This window comes from Canis aureus, chromosome 36, assembly GCF_053574225.1.
Source record: "Canis aureus isolate CA01 chromosome 36, VMU_Caureus_v.1.0, whole genome shotgun sequence".
NCBI lineage: Eukaryota > Metazoa > Chordata > Mammalia > Carnivora > Canidae > Canis > Canis aureus.
This window is the reverse complement of record NC_135646.1, coordinates 11,621,219-11,635,574: the sequence shown is the minus strand read 5'-3', so window position 1 is coordinate 11,635,574 and position 14,356 is coordinate 11,621,219. Positions and strand designations below refer to the sequence as shown.

At 35.0% G+C, this 14,356-nt stretch overlaps 1 protein-coding gene across 9 annotated transcripts in view; it reads right to left on the bottom strand.

Moving 5' to 3' along the window:
• Window positions 1–14,356, bottom strand: part of ERBB4 (erb-b2 receptor tyrosine kinase 4) — a 1,106,505-nt gene that overhangs the window by 297,525 nt on the left and 794,624 nt on the right. For 6 of the 9 annotated variants that reach the window (XM_077885345.1, XM_077885343.1, XM_077885348.1 and 3 more), the window contains exons 6-7: window positions 4,563–4,681; window positions 1,343–1,484 (exon numbers count right to left, since the gene is read on the bottom strand). In XM_077885345.1, the coding sequence (XP_077741471.1) occupies window positions 1,343–1,484; window positions 4,563–4,681 (261 nt within the window). Of the gene's footprint in view, window positions 1–1,342; window positions 1,485–4,562; window positions 4,682–6,122; window positions 6,266–14,356 lie in introns of those variants that run through there. The other 3 variants (XM_077885349.1, XM_077885350.1, XM_077885351.1) reach the window with 2 other exon arrangements.

Here is a 14,356-nt window from a genome sequence, read left to right as displayed (position 1 = left end):
TTACAGTTTAGCCAACCATGCATTAGAAGCAGGGCCCTTCAAATATTTGAAATTTACATAGATAAATACTGAAGCGCTTTAAATTAGTTAAGTAATTTGATTGGCCTAAACTATTTCAAGAAAGGAAATTTAGGAGTTACCATATCTAAGGGAACTGGCATGTAATTTCACAAAATAGTTCGTGTTTAGCCACACTTGCCACAAGTTAGGTGTTGAAAGCGTGTAGCACAATTATTCTTTTAACCAACATAAAAAATTAATAATAATGACTAGAACTGTCATTTTTTTGAAGACTTGTTTTTATGTACTATCCCTCTGATTCTTATTCCCCATCCCTTTGATCACTGTAATAACTCCAGGAAAGAGAGAAGAGAGCTATGATTGTTACCAGCCACAACTTAAAGAGGAGGATACAGCAAACTAGTTTATTTAAAATCAAATGAGTAATAAATGGGCAAAGCCAGAACCCATAGCCACTCTAAACCCACATCCTTTATATTTCGTATTTAATCACAGATACAAAGTAAAGAAAATCATAATAATGGTATGCTGTAGTTTGTAAGACTTTTTTCTTTTAAATGAGCATATGGACAAATGTAGTAGGGTTTTGTGGGTTTTTTTTTGTTTTTTTGTGTTTTTTTTTTTTCAGTTTTTCCAATAGGTAAAACAATGAAAGAATAATGTCCCATCACTCTTTCCAAGCAAAGAAACTGACTGGTATACATATGTAGACATATACTGAATTCTTGATGAAAGCTAAGCTGGTCACTTTGAATCCCTTGGATGAGTTGTCAATTTTGCAAAGACCTCTAAACACGCCCTTCGAATCTATTATTATTTAAGATTAGATTTGCTATCAAAACTACAATGCTTAAATCTATTATTATTTAAGATTAGATTTGATATCAAAAATACAATGCTTTGTATTTATATTTGTATTTATACTTTATTATAAATAAGTAATCAGAAACAATATTAGGCAGAAATTCATTGCGATTGCAAGCAGACCTCATTCACTACAAAACTTGCTCCCACATAACTAATCACTTTTCTGAGAAACAACATCATGTACAAAAACACTGAGGTATAGTGAAAATAGTAAGTTTAGAAGGCAATGACACTACACTCTAACCTCAAACATGCTTCTCCTTTGCTGAGACTTTGGACTAATCACTTTAATTTTTTGAATTTTAATTTATTTGTGAAATGGTAGCAATAGTACCTATATCCAAGTAATTCACAATATTGTTAAGTTTTAAATTATAATAAATGTATACGAATTTTTTTGTTTGTTTTTAAATGATGATCTACTTAATTTGGTTATTTTTATCTTGTTACTTACGTGGACATTTCTTGACACAAAATGCTCCATATGTATACTTTGCATTGAAGTTATGCTCCAGTTGAAAGGTGGTTGGATTATAGACAAAAGTTTGAGGACACTGAGTAACACATGCTCCACTGTCATTGAAATTCATGCAGGCCTGCAACATAGCAAATATTAATTTCATTTAAGAATAACCTTCATAGGGCATCTGGGTGGCTTAGTGGTTAATCATCTGCCTTTGGCTCAGGTCATGATCGCAGGGTCCTAAGATCGAGTCCCACATCAGGCTCCTTTACAGGGAGGCTCCTTCTCCCTCTGCCTATGTCTCTGCCTCTCTCTGTGTATCTCTCATGAATAAAAGGATAAAATCTTAAAAAAAAAAAAAAAAAAGAATAACCTTTATAATACTTGTTAAAGGAACACTGTTGTAATAGCTTTGTGAAAAGGATAGGTTCTTTATTTATAATGTTTATATTTATATATATATATGTGTGTTTTAATATTAAAAATATATAAAATGTGACAGCTTTATAGTTAATTAAGTACTCATTGTTAGGTTCACAGTTGCACTAAACTTCTCAAACTTACAAAACTGTTTTTCCAATGTCAATGAATACATAATCTATACAAAGATATTGATGTTCAAGTCACCCAGTAATCTCCAAACTAATAATTGGTTTATTAAATTATTAAAATTAACTAAGAGTGGGGACACCTGGGTGGCTCAGCAGTTGATGGTCTGCCTTCAGCTCAGGGCATGATCCCGAGGTCTGGGGATCAAGTCCCGCATTGGGCTCACTGCATGGACCCTGCTTCTCCCTCTGCCTGTGTCTCTGCCTCTCTCTGTGTCTTTCATGAATAAATAAATTCAATCTTTAAAAAAATATAAAATTAAATTAACTAATAGTAAAAATCTTTTCAACTCACACTATTCAAAGGGTGTATGGTGAGTCTCAGTGCTTGACACTGACAACAAACTCCCCAATTCTCTGTAGACTTTCCATAAAGCTTTGTTTGCAAAACCTCAGTGCAGTAAGTGACACAGTAAGCATATCCATCACCATGGTATAGTGAGAAAATACCGTGATAGTCATTGAAACTGGACTTGGAGAAAACGCTCAGGCAGGTGACTAGTCAAGTGTAAATATAGAATATGTAATGCCAAGATGAAGAGAAGCAGCCTATACTTAGCCCATAATTAAATGATGTGCTGCCATTTCCTATGTGGTCTTTTTCATAATGCCATACCATTTGGTGAAAGCCATCAAGTTCAAATAAAACAATTTGTTTCTTCTGACTCTTATATTTGTATTGAGACCTCAATTTGTTAATAGATTCAAAGGCACTTGAGAAGAATCAAAAAACAATTTTACCACATGAGACATATTTGATATAAAAATAGAATATATGTATAAATACACAAAAGCATGGTTTTCAAAAAAGGTGATGAACTAATTCTCTTAATTAAACAACTTAAACCTTCAGAGGAATAATTGAGACTTTGGAAGGTAAGCTAATACACACTCAAGCTATATTTCATATTTCATCATAAATTGTATGTATGGTTATTAATAAGTACTAATTCATTCTGTTTCCTCAAAACATTTTCTTCATCAATTGTTGTTTTAGCAAGCACTTTATCACCAACATGACAATTCCCTGATGATGGTCTACTAGATGCATAATCAGAATGAGACTCACTCATGATACATTATTCACTAAGATGACATTTTCCAGGAAGAATCTATTAAAAAGCAATCTACAAAACTCAGTAAGTTTTAATTTATGGCTATAAAACTTCATGTGTCCTCATAATTGCTTTACGAACATACTTTATGCAGTGTCGTGCACGGATTGCTTGGCAACAAAGGGACATAAACTAAAGGAATCAAACAAATTTACCTTCCAAACAGCATGTGAAATAATGTAACTTACACCAAGGCCTCGGTCTGTCGTTCTTGAACATTCTGTACCAAATGCCATAGTGGAGTCATTGGACCGTTCCATAAAAGTAATGAAATGAGAATTCTGAGACTCACCCGGCACGCTGCTTATGATGATAATGGAACCATGAAAACAAATGCAATGAAAACCTTCTAAGTGAAAGTTATGGCTATTGTTGGTGTTTCTTGTTGTTACTGTTTTGGGCTTCTTAACACACTACCTGCTTAGCGTCCTGCACATCAAGCTTTATCCTGTGTTGGCTGATAGGCAAAGGACCTCAAGTCCTGCTAAGCATCTTCCTTAAATTTTTAACATTTCTTCACTTCCTCCTCTCTACTCACTTCCTCAATATATACTTTTGTTTCACTATAGGATTAGGGTCGACAAGTTAAGTTTCTTGTGACATTAAGAAAAGATTATATCATAAGAGCTTTAATTCACGTTTTGCTTATTTTCAGAGTTGTCAATATGAAAAAAAAATTTCAATTCTAAATATACATATGTGTATTCTCTGGATATTGGAAAATTAAAAAAATGAAGTTCTGTTGTCAGCAAAACAATTTATTTTATGATTTTTTAGCTTAAAATGAAAATAATGTCTATATATGAGATTGTGTTAACTATAGCTCACAGAACTGTTTGTATTCAAAAAAAAAAAAAACAAAGAACTATATTGGGGATACTAAAATGTAATTAAAACATGTCCCCAACAAGCTATAAATGTTAATTTTAAGGAAAGAAAAGTGCCCCTTTCTAAAATAAAAATCACACAGATTAGCATATAAATTGCTTTAAGCATGCATTTGTAAATCTTATAAATTATGAATAATATTAACTTGTAAACAAAAAAACTGGGAAATAGTTAAATTCATGAATTTATGAATAATCTTGAAATGTATAGCTATGATCTTAAAATTTAAATTAAAAAAAAAATTCAAAAACTCCCACTCAGAAAACTCAATGATGCAACAACATATAAACAGGTAATCAATGTATATTTTGGAAACACGCTTTTAGCTTTTAAAAAGATGTCTCAATGTGTTCCTCTTCACATTCTCTAATAAATCTCACCTGTAATATAAACTACATCTGAAAGACACAATTCATTTAGTAGAACAGAACAATCCTAATCAATAGCCACCCAGTGAGGGAATCAATTATAGGAAAGCAGAGCCTCTTTCTTAATCCTAAAATGGTTAAATTTGATCTTGTTTTAATAAGATTCAATGTGCCTGAGTCCAACCAGGAAGGAGGGAGATGGGGAAGGTAGAAGGGAAGCTCCAAGACTTACAAAGCAGTCTGTGTCCTTAGGTCCTGAGCAGCCCCCAGCACATTCTCTATGACAGCAGTCACTGACATAGGGCCCATAGCACCTGCCATCACACTGTTCTGCACACACCGTCCTTGTCACTGTGGAAGACAGAGAGGGGACCCTGATCAAAGTCAGCCACCAAGAAAAACTCCTAAGGTGCTTTGAGTAGCTGAGAAAAGCTGAGCTTTCGGGTCACAACATTCAACCCACCATTGACTCAACACGGTGACTCAATACAGCTAACAATTTGCCGAATGAAGCTTGCAACAGGTCAAAATCACTGTACAGAAGCCTTCCAAATGATACAAACATTTGTTTTTATTTTCTTTCTTGTTCCAGCAAACACTGTGTTTTACAAAACCACCATACAACTTAGAAGGAAAGAATCAAATTTGAAATAATTGAACGAGGTATTTTGGCAGGTTGCAAAAGATGGAGTCAGCTGTGAAGTCAATTCACAAATGTACACAGTAAGGTTTTATGACAGAAGATATCCGCAGAAATAACCTAAGCTGTTTAGTGGTCAATGCAAAAAAAGAGAAATATAGACTACTACATGATTCACATTATATTTTACACAATTCATATCAAGTAGAGAGATAAATATAGATATAGAAAACTGGTCGGTAGTAGCATAACTTTGTTTTCTTGAGATTTAAGTGAAATTTCTACCAAGTTTCTTGTGTAAAGAACAGAGCAACATCCTCAAAAGAAAGAAGGAAGGAAGGAGGGAGGGAGGGAGGGAAGGAGGGAAGGAGGGAAGGAAGGAAGGAAGGAAGGAAGGAAGGAAGGAAGGAAGGAAGGAAGGAAAAAGAAGGAAGGAGAGAGACACATTCATAGTAGACACAACACAAGTTTCCATTGGTCTTATCCTATCCTTTGATCCAAGTTGACAGCACACTACTAGGGTATGCTTTAATAAAAATCGATGCCATAGGCTGGAGCATCAAAATCATAGCACTAAGGACACTTATGTCACTTATTCCAAAGAGATACATTTAAAGCACTTAGAGAAATGCATGTCACAGAACATGTACAGCACATCACATCTTCACTTCTGTATTTCCACTTCAATCTGGTTTCCTTAGATCTTTCTGATTAGTTCCTTAAAGCCTCCTTCACTGCTACTACAGCAAGACTCTGCCCTTTAAACAACAGTATTCCCCAGAGCTGGTCTTGACAATTTTCTTTGGGTTACGGGCTCATGCCTAGATGAAATCATTCATCCCCTACTTTGCATACCACCTACAGGCAGATGACATCAGATCCAAATCTGAAGTTTCTCTTGAGCAGCAACATGCATTATTACCAGCTGCCTACAGAAGACCCCATTTAGATGTCCCAAGATGTATATTATGAATGTAACTCACTTCCCCACCTCTACCAATAGAGCACATCTCCCTCTTCCATGCCCTTCTCGCAGTTATTGGTAGCACCATCCATTCAGTAGCTTGGCTAAAAATTGGGGACACATTTACTCTTTCTCCTTTTCCCTCACCCTCGCTTCTCATACCTAACAAAATTATCAAATAAAATTACCAAGGAAGGGACGCCTGGGTGGCTCAGCAGTTGAGCATCTGCCTTTGGCTCAGGGCCTAATCCTGGAGTCCCGGGATCAAGTCCCACGTCAGGCTCTCGGCATGGAGCCTGCTTTTCCCTCTGCTGTGTCTCTGCCTCTCTCTCTCTCTCTCTCTGTGTGTGTGTGTGTCTCATGAATAAATAAATAAAATCTTTTTAAAAAATTACCAAGGAATATTTCTCATTACTGTCCCTCCTCTCTACTCCAACTTTGTTTGGAAGGTAATCTCTAAATAAGTACATAGCCTTCTAAAAAGGTTTCTCAGATCCCAATTAATCCCCCACGCTGTTCTAAAAGCAATGACTTGAAAATACAAGCCACTGCCTATAAATCAATGCTGTTTTGCATAGAAAACTTGTCATCCCTGTACTAAAGGAGTAAAATCCTTACTTAGCAAGGCATAAAAGTCCTTTATCAGTTAAATACCATCTCTGTATTTAATGGCATCTCTCACTGTGCTCCTCACATCCAACCACACACAATCACCACTTGCGATGCCTGATTTCTTGTATCATTTCTAATTTTGACTCTCATTACCTTTTTATAATGCTTTCTTCCATGCTAAAAGTCTTTCTGTCTTCTTCGCCTAGCAAATACCCATCTATAAGATCCAGGTCAAATGTCACTTTCTCTCTGACATCTCCAGATAGGTCTCTGGGATGACTTCGTTTATCACTCTTTCTTCTGAACAAGGGAGAAAGTTAATGCAGATTCTACGTGGCCTAGGCTCAAACCCAAACTCTATTCTTGTGATGGGCAAGTTATTGAATATCTCTGCATTTCACTTTTCCAGTTTTAAAAAGGCTTTAGTATTAGTACCTACCTAACAAGATTGAAGATAGAGATATAGGTATAAAGTGCTTCACAGGGCCCCTGTTAATAGTGCTCAGCAACTGTTACATATTATTTCACTTACCATACTACATTGTTTTTGTTGTTGTTGTTGTTGTTGTGTTTTTATGTTTGCTCCCCCTATTAAACTATTAGTTTTTTCAAGTCCATTGCCTTATTCCTGTTTTTATCCTTAGGGACTGGCATTTAGCATACAAGAAAGTAAGTGTCCTCTCTAACTAAATAAATCACATGTTGCCAACACAATGAGTTATTTGTTGACTGCTTTATGCACATATCAGAGAAAAAAAATGTAGGGGCACCTGGGTGGTGCAGTAGGTTAAATGTCCAACTTTTGGTTTCAGCCTAGGTCGTGATCTCAGGTTCATGGGGTCAAGTCTCCCCCTACGGGGCTCTACCCTCAGTGCTGAGTCTGCTTAAGACTTTCTCTCCCATTTCCTCTGCCCCTCCCCACCGCACTAGCACGCTCTCTCTCTCTCTAAAATAAATAAAAACAACTCTCAAAGAAAATGTAGAGAGTTAAAGAGGTAGGGCACTAACGCTAAAAAAATGCAAATACACAAATATTAAAATACCAAGAAACAGAGCATATCAAAATGCAAATAGCAGAATTGTTCATGTTTATTAGTAGTTAATTTAAATGCTCCTTAAATTCTGCTATCGTTTACTTCATGATTCCATATTTCACTTGCATCCTTCCTAATTGAAAATGATTATGATATTCATAAATGGCACATAATGTTTAAATATGAACCATATTCCTCTTTTGGACATGATTATATTCCTACCTATGTACTAAAAAAAAATCAATACAAACATCAAATAGAGTTTAAACAGAAACAACACTTGGACTCACTCTATGTTTCGTTTTTATTTTGTAAAAATAAAGTTATATGAGGGGTACCTGGGTGGCTCAGTCTGTCAAGTGTCTGCCTTAAACTCAGGTCATGATCCCGGGGTCCTGGGACCCAGCTCTGAATCTGGCTTCCTGCTCAGCAGGGAGTGTGCTTTTACCTCTGCCCCTCTTCCCATTCATGCTTGCTCTCTCTCTCTCTCTCTCTCTCTCTCTCTCAAATAAATAAAATCTTTATTTTTTTAAGATTGTATTTATTTATTCATGAGAGACACAGAGAGGTAGAAACACAGACAAAGGGAGAAGCAGGGTCTTCCCTGGGAGCCTGAGGTGGGACTTGATCCCAGAACCCCAGGATCACATCCCGAGCCAAAGGCAGATGCTCAACCACTGAGCTACCCAGGGGTCCCTCAAATAAATCTTAAAAAAAAAAAAATGCACTTACAAATCCAGAGTTAAAATGTGTCTTTTTCAAATCTTCTATAAGATGATAAGAAGTATAAATAAATAAAGTATAACTTTATTTTTTTTAAGATTTTCATTTATTTGAGAGAGAAAGAGAGAGAGAGAGAGGAGGGAGAGGGAGAGAGAATCTGAAGCAGACTCCATGCTGAGCACAGAGTCCAACTCCAGGCTTGATCCCAAGATCACCAGATAATGACTCCAGCTGAAACCAAGAATTGGACACTTAATGGACTGAGCCATCCTAGTGCCCCTGTGAGGGCACACTTTGCACTTGAAATTTGGAGAGCATTAAATTTTGAAATCATTTTTTCTGTTAAGTATTCTAATAGAAATTTCTACATAGTGGGGACCTAGGTGGCTCCCTTGATTAAGCGTCTGACTCTTGATTTCAACTCAGGTCATGATCTCAGGGTCCTGGTTTCAAGCCCTGTCTTGGGTCACCACTCAGTGGGAAGTCTGCTTGAGACTCATTCTCACTCCTTCTGCCTCTCCTCAGTTGCACACATTTGCACATGCTCTCTCTCAAATAATTTTTTTAAATAAATTTCTACATAGTAAATCAATTTGGCCTGTCCCTTTATCTTCTTTCAGTTTTTGCTCAAATCTCAGTTTCTGAGTTAAGTCTATCCCTATTCAATACTGAGTTATTTCTAAACTACTAATTCCTGATGACTCTTTCGCCTTCCCCTCCCTCCCCTTCTTACCTTTCTTCTTTCACTTTTCCTTTCTTCCTCCATCTATGTTATAGCATCAATCACGATCTGATATATTTTACAGCTCACTTATGGCACATTTTATTTATTGGTAGATTCCAATGTCTAGAACTGTACTTGTCATCCATGTAATTTTTGTTTATATTTTATATATATCATATATACACAGTACATGTACATTATATACATGAAATACATCCAAACAAATTATAACCACTCATTAACTCTTCATATTCATACATTAGGGTTACATTGATGTTCCTATCTTGTATCCAAGTAGTGTATTTATTTAGATACTCTAATTAGTAATTCATACTTTTTGAAGGAAACACTTTCAGTAGACACTTTTGTAAAAAACAAATTCATATATAATTCATCTCTTCCAGATTTAACAAGGCTTTTTTGATGTACCAAAGTTGCTAATTGAAATAGCAGACATATGTTAAGTAAACAAATTACTAGATTTGAAATTAGTGTTATCACAGAATAGTCTATTAACTTGCTTTAAATTGACAGGCATTGCTCAGCCAGAAATAGCACGAAGCCTATTAAAAGCAGTAATAGCCTATAAGTCACACCATAGTTTAATCTTAGGCACATATGTCTAAGTGTTCATTTCTATTTTTAACTCTATGGTGTTTCAAGGTAGTACATAAAATATTTTGCTTTCCTTCGTTTATATACTTTGGTCTTTCCTACCAAATTAGAAAATTAATGTAGGTATAATATTTATAAAGATAATTTAATCATGATTTATTTTTAAATTATTTATTAAATGTTCACATTAAGATCAATTCTTTCAGTGAGTATACTATTTAAATTCGATAATGTTTTAAAATGTAATCTAACATAGTACAGTCTTATGTTCAATAATAATTATTATGCTCTGAAACATTTAAAATATGTACATTAAATATTCATATGTGTTGAGTCACCTTTAAATTGTTCAAAATAGCAATTTCATCTACATAGTGGTCACATATCACACATTTTTTCGGACACTTTGATCTTAGATATGCCATTCCATTTTAAGAACATACAAAGAAATCTCTAAGTCATTACTTTTCGAAATTTTGACTTAAGATATTACTGAGAATTATGGGATTTGCTTCAAAAGCAGTCTACAATTCATTTTTAAAACAAAAAGATGGAGCATCTGGGTAGCTCAGTGGTTAAGCATATGCCTTTGGCTCAGATCTTGAACCTGGGGTCCTGGGATGGAGCCCTACATTGGGCTCCCTGCTCAGCAGGGAGTCTGCTTCTTCCTCTGCCCTTCCCCCTGCTCATGCTTTCTTTTACTCTCTCACTCTCTCTCTCTCTCTCAAATAAATAAAATATTTAAGAAAAAATAATAATAATAAAGTAAGATACATTCAAGACTAAAAATAGCACTTTTTGCTGTTATGGTTTCTGTATGCCTTAATTCCAATTGAAAGTTCAGTAAGCATGAAATATATTTAGAAGTGTTTGCCTGACAGGTAATAAAATAAGTAAGCAAAAAGAACAAAACAATACACTTAATCTCTAAACAGTGATGTGACACAGTTAAAAAACATTTCTTCACATTGTTATGTGAGATTTATTTTTAGAAAGAAAACATTCCCTTTGTACGATCTATTTAATGACATTTATTGATTAATAGTACTACCTAATATGAATTAAACACATCAAACTATACTCATATTTCATTATGATGGAAAAAACAAAACAAAACAGTTCCTGAAATCAATGAAATAACTCACTTAGCCTCCATGGGAACATTAACTTATAATTGCTTTGGTTATATTAATTTCCACCCTGCCTGAATATTATTTAATTAGATTCCACCCCCACCCCCATATTTAGTATCTTTCCTAAATTGCTTCATTGGGTGTATTAAAATATTTGGGTCGAATTTTAACTAGCTTATTCATTGATGGTACATCACTAACTGTGATTGTGTAACATAAAAGGTAAAATCTGGGAAGTTAAGATGTTTATTATATTAGGCTCAGTAAACTTGAAATTGGGAATGGAGATTCATCCAACATATCCATAAGAATCAGATGGGGGATGTCTGGGTGTCTCAGCAGTTGAGTGCTTGCCTTCAGCTCAGGGCGTGATCCAGGGATCCAGGATGGAGTCCCACATGGGGCTCCTTGCAGGAAGTCTGCTTCTTCCTCTGCCTATGTCTCTGCCTCTCCCTCTCTCTCTCCCTCTCTGTCTCTCATGAATAAATAAATAAAATCTTAAAAAAAAAAAGAATCAGATGGATAAAGTTTAAGAAACCACACATTCCATAGTAAGGGGATGCTGTTGAGAGAATATCTATCATCTCAAGAAATTAAAGTATTTGTAAGTAGCATTAGACATCACTAATAAAATGAATGTCTTAATTACTTCTTCAAATATAACAATAATCATGTTTAAAGTTACTCCTTTAGAAATTTATTTTATTTAAAGTACTTTGACAATTTATTAATTATTTATTATTGCTTCCTATGAATTACAAAGAAGACAAAGAACATTCATAAATAATGCAAAACAGAGCACTGACATTACAGGGACAAAATGAAAAGATTTCTGTCCATTAAAAACTTAAATACGGTTAAATTTAGGCAAAGTCTTTATAAGTGTTTTCTTCTCCTTTTCTTATACTCTGCCACTTTTCTCTTTCCTTTCTTATCTGCTACTTCTTTCCTCATTTCCTTCATATCCTCATGCTCAGGGCCTTTTGGTTCTGTTCACTTCCTCCACCCCTGGTTCTGAACCAAGCTGTATATTAGACCACCTCATGGGACCTTTCAAACTCTAATATGGGAATTCTTGTGTTGATGAAGACTATAACTTGGTCAATCTCAGTGGGGCCCAAGATTGCCCATTCTAATAACTCCCAGGTAATGTCATTGTCTGCTGCTCCATAGACCTCATTTTAATTAAGTAGCAGGAAATAGAATACTTTAGGGAAAAAATAAAAAAAAGATTTAGGGAAATCTTACTATTTGCAACTACATGGATGGAACTAGAGGGTATTATGCTGAGTAAAATAACTCAATCAGAGAAAGACAATTATCATATGGTTTCACTCATATGTGGAATTTAAGAAACAAAACAGGATCATAGAGGAAGGGAAGGAAAAATAAAATAAAATAAAATAATAAAATAAAATAAAATAAAATAAAATAAAATAAAATAAAATAAAATCAGAGAGGGTGACAAACCGTAAGAGACTCTTAACTCTAGGAAACAAACAGGGTCGCTGGAGGAGAGGTGGATGGGGGATGGGGTAACTGATGATGGGCATTAAGGAGGACACATGATGTAATGAGTACTGGGTGTTACTTGCAACTGATGAATCACTGAACTCTACTTCTGAAACTAATAATATGATATATGTTAATTAATTGAACTTAAATAAAATTTTTTAAATGCCTGGGAAACATCTCATTCCTATAAAAAAAATTTACCTGCGGTGTTCCAGGATTTGCCACTTTTGATAAACTTCCCAGGTGTGGCCAATATGCAGTCTTTAAAGTTGAGAATCATTACTCTATCCAGCAAAAATGGGGAAAACTCTAGATTATTTATATCATTTGATCGGTGACTGACTATTCTTTGAAATCCTACCATATTGACTGACCTCTTGCTTTAATTTCCTATTTGTGTTGTTAAGCCTCTACCACCCACTGAGTGAGCAAACAAACAAAAATCCACATGCAAGCAGGTAGGAAGATTTAGGAGGAAAAAACCTAAAGTGTGAACAGAAATACTGCTTGGCTGATTGTGAAGGCAATAATTTCAGAGTGCAAGTAAGAGATCATCAGAAAATGACTTCCTTCTTTCACCTCCTAGAGCTGTCTACATAGAGTATCGTTGAACGGCCTCCAATTCCATGGCTAAACACATTTTAAAGCACATTTATTTTATTTTTATTTTATTCTATTTCAATTAGTATTCAGTGACCTGCACTTTTATGCTGCCTGTACTATTTCTGTTTATTGACCAGATTTCGACAAATTGTGTTCATGAAACATATCATGTCCCATTAAATAGATAGTACTTCGGTGGAATGGTTTTAATGGTAGGCTGTTTTCAGCTACATACTTGGAGGTTTGAACAAGAAGAAAAATGCTTGGGTTAAGCCAGAGGTGATTTGAGTTGGATGGGAAGAAGCATTTATTGACTATTAGAGTGATAAAAACACTGTAATGAGCAACTGAATGGGCTTCTTGAGCCTCTATTTGTCAGTATTTAAGGAAAAACTCTTCTGGATCCTTTAGACATCCACTTAATTAGAGACTAGGGGCTTGAGGAAATGCTCCTTGGAGGTACCCTTTAGTTCTATGATCCAATACTTATTCCTATGAATGGTGAAATTGTGACTAAAAAAAAATGAACACTCTGGGTTGCACAACATGTTTTCAGAAGGTTACTATCATCAAGATATACTTTGAATGAAATAAATAAAGCCTATGGACCATCCAAGAATACGCGTTACTTCTAGAGAGTGCTGAAATGTGTAGAAAATCAAGTTTAATGAAACTAACACCAAACAATACACCACTACTCATTTTCCCAAAGGAGAACAATTTTACACATTTATGTGTCCAGTGCCAAGTAGACTCTAAGAATCACATAGGAAAATTGAAAATAAAGATGCTTGTCCTCCTTCATTCTGATTTAGTATGCCTGAAAAAGAGGCTAGACAATTCTTTTTCTTTTTTCTTTTTTTTCTTTTCTTTTTTTTGTCTTTTTTTTTTTTTTTTTTTTTTTGTTTGCTTCTTGTGGGAGCTCTAAGGTTTTTATAAGCATTCTTGAAAATACCAAAATTCAAAACCTCTGCTCTAAGACTTTTCTTCTTCCAGTGAGAGGTTACTCCAGGAAAGGTAAAGCATTTATTTAGATGGGAAGGGAGAGGTGGAAATGGTTCTGAAACTGCTGCTTCCTATCTCACATGCTAGCTAGATCACAGAATAATGGAGCCAGTATTTGTTGCTGCACAGACTGAGCCCTCAAGATACATAAGGCTACATCCTGATTTGGACAAGGGAGAAATTTGTACTTTAGGGATTTATCAATTATTTTAACCAACAACCTAAGGCTTAAATATTGAAAAGGCTCTCAGGGAAGGTATTTAGTTTTTGTTTGTTTGTTTTTAATAATGGAACCTAGCCAAACAGATTTATTAAAAAAGTGTCTAGGCCTTCCAAACTACAGCAAGCATACTCATTTTCACATCACAGAAGAAAATGTAATTGATTATCTTTTATTCCTAATTACTAATTAGTCAGAACTAGCTAGGCCATACCATGAGGCATACACTCCCTCAGGT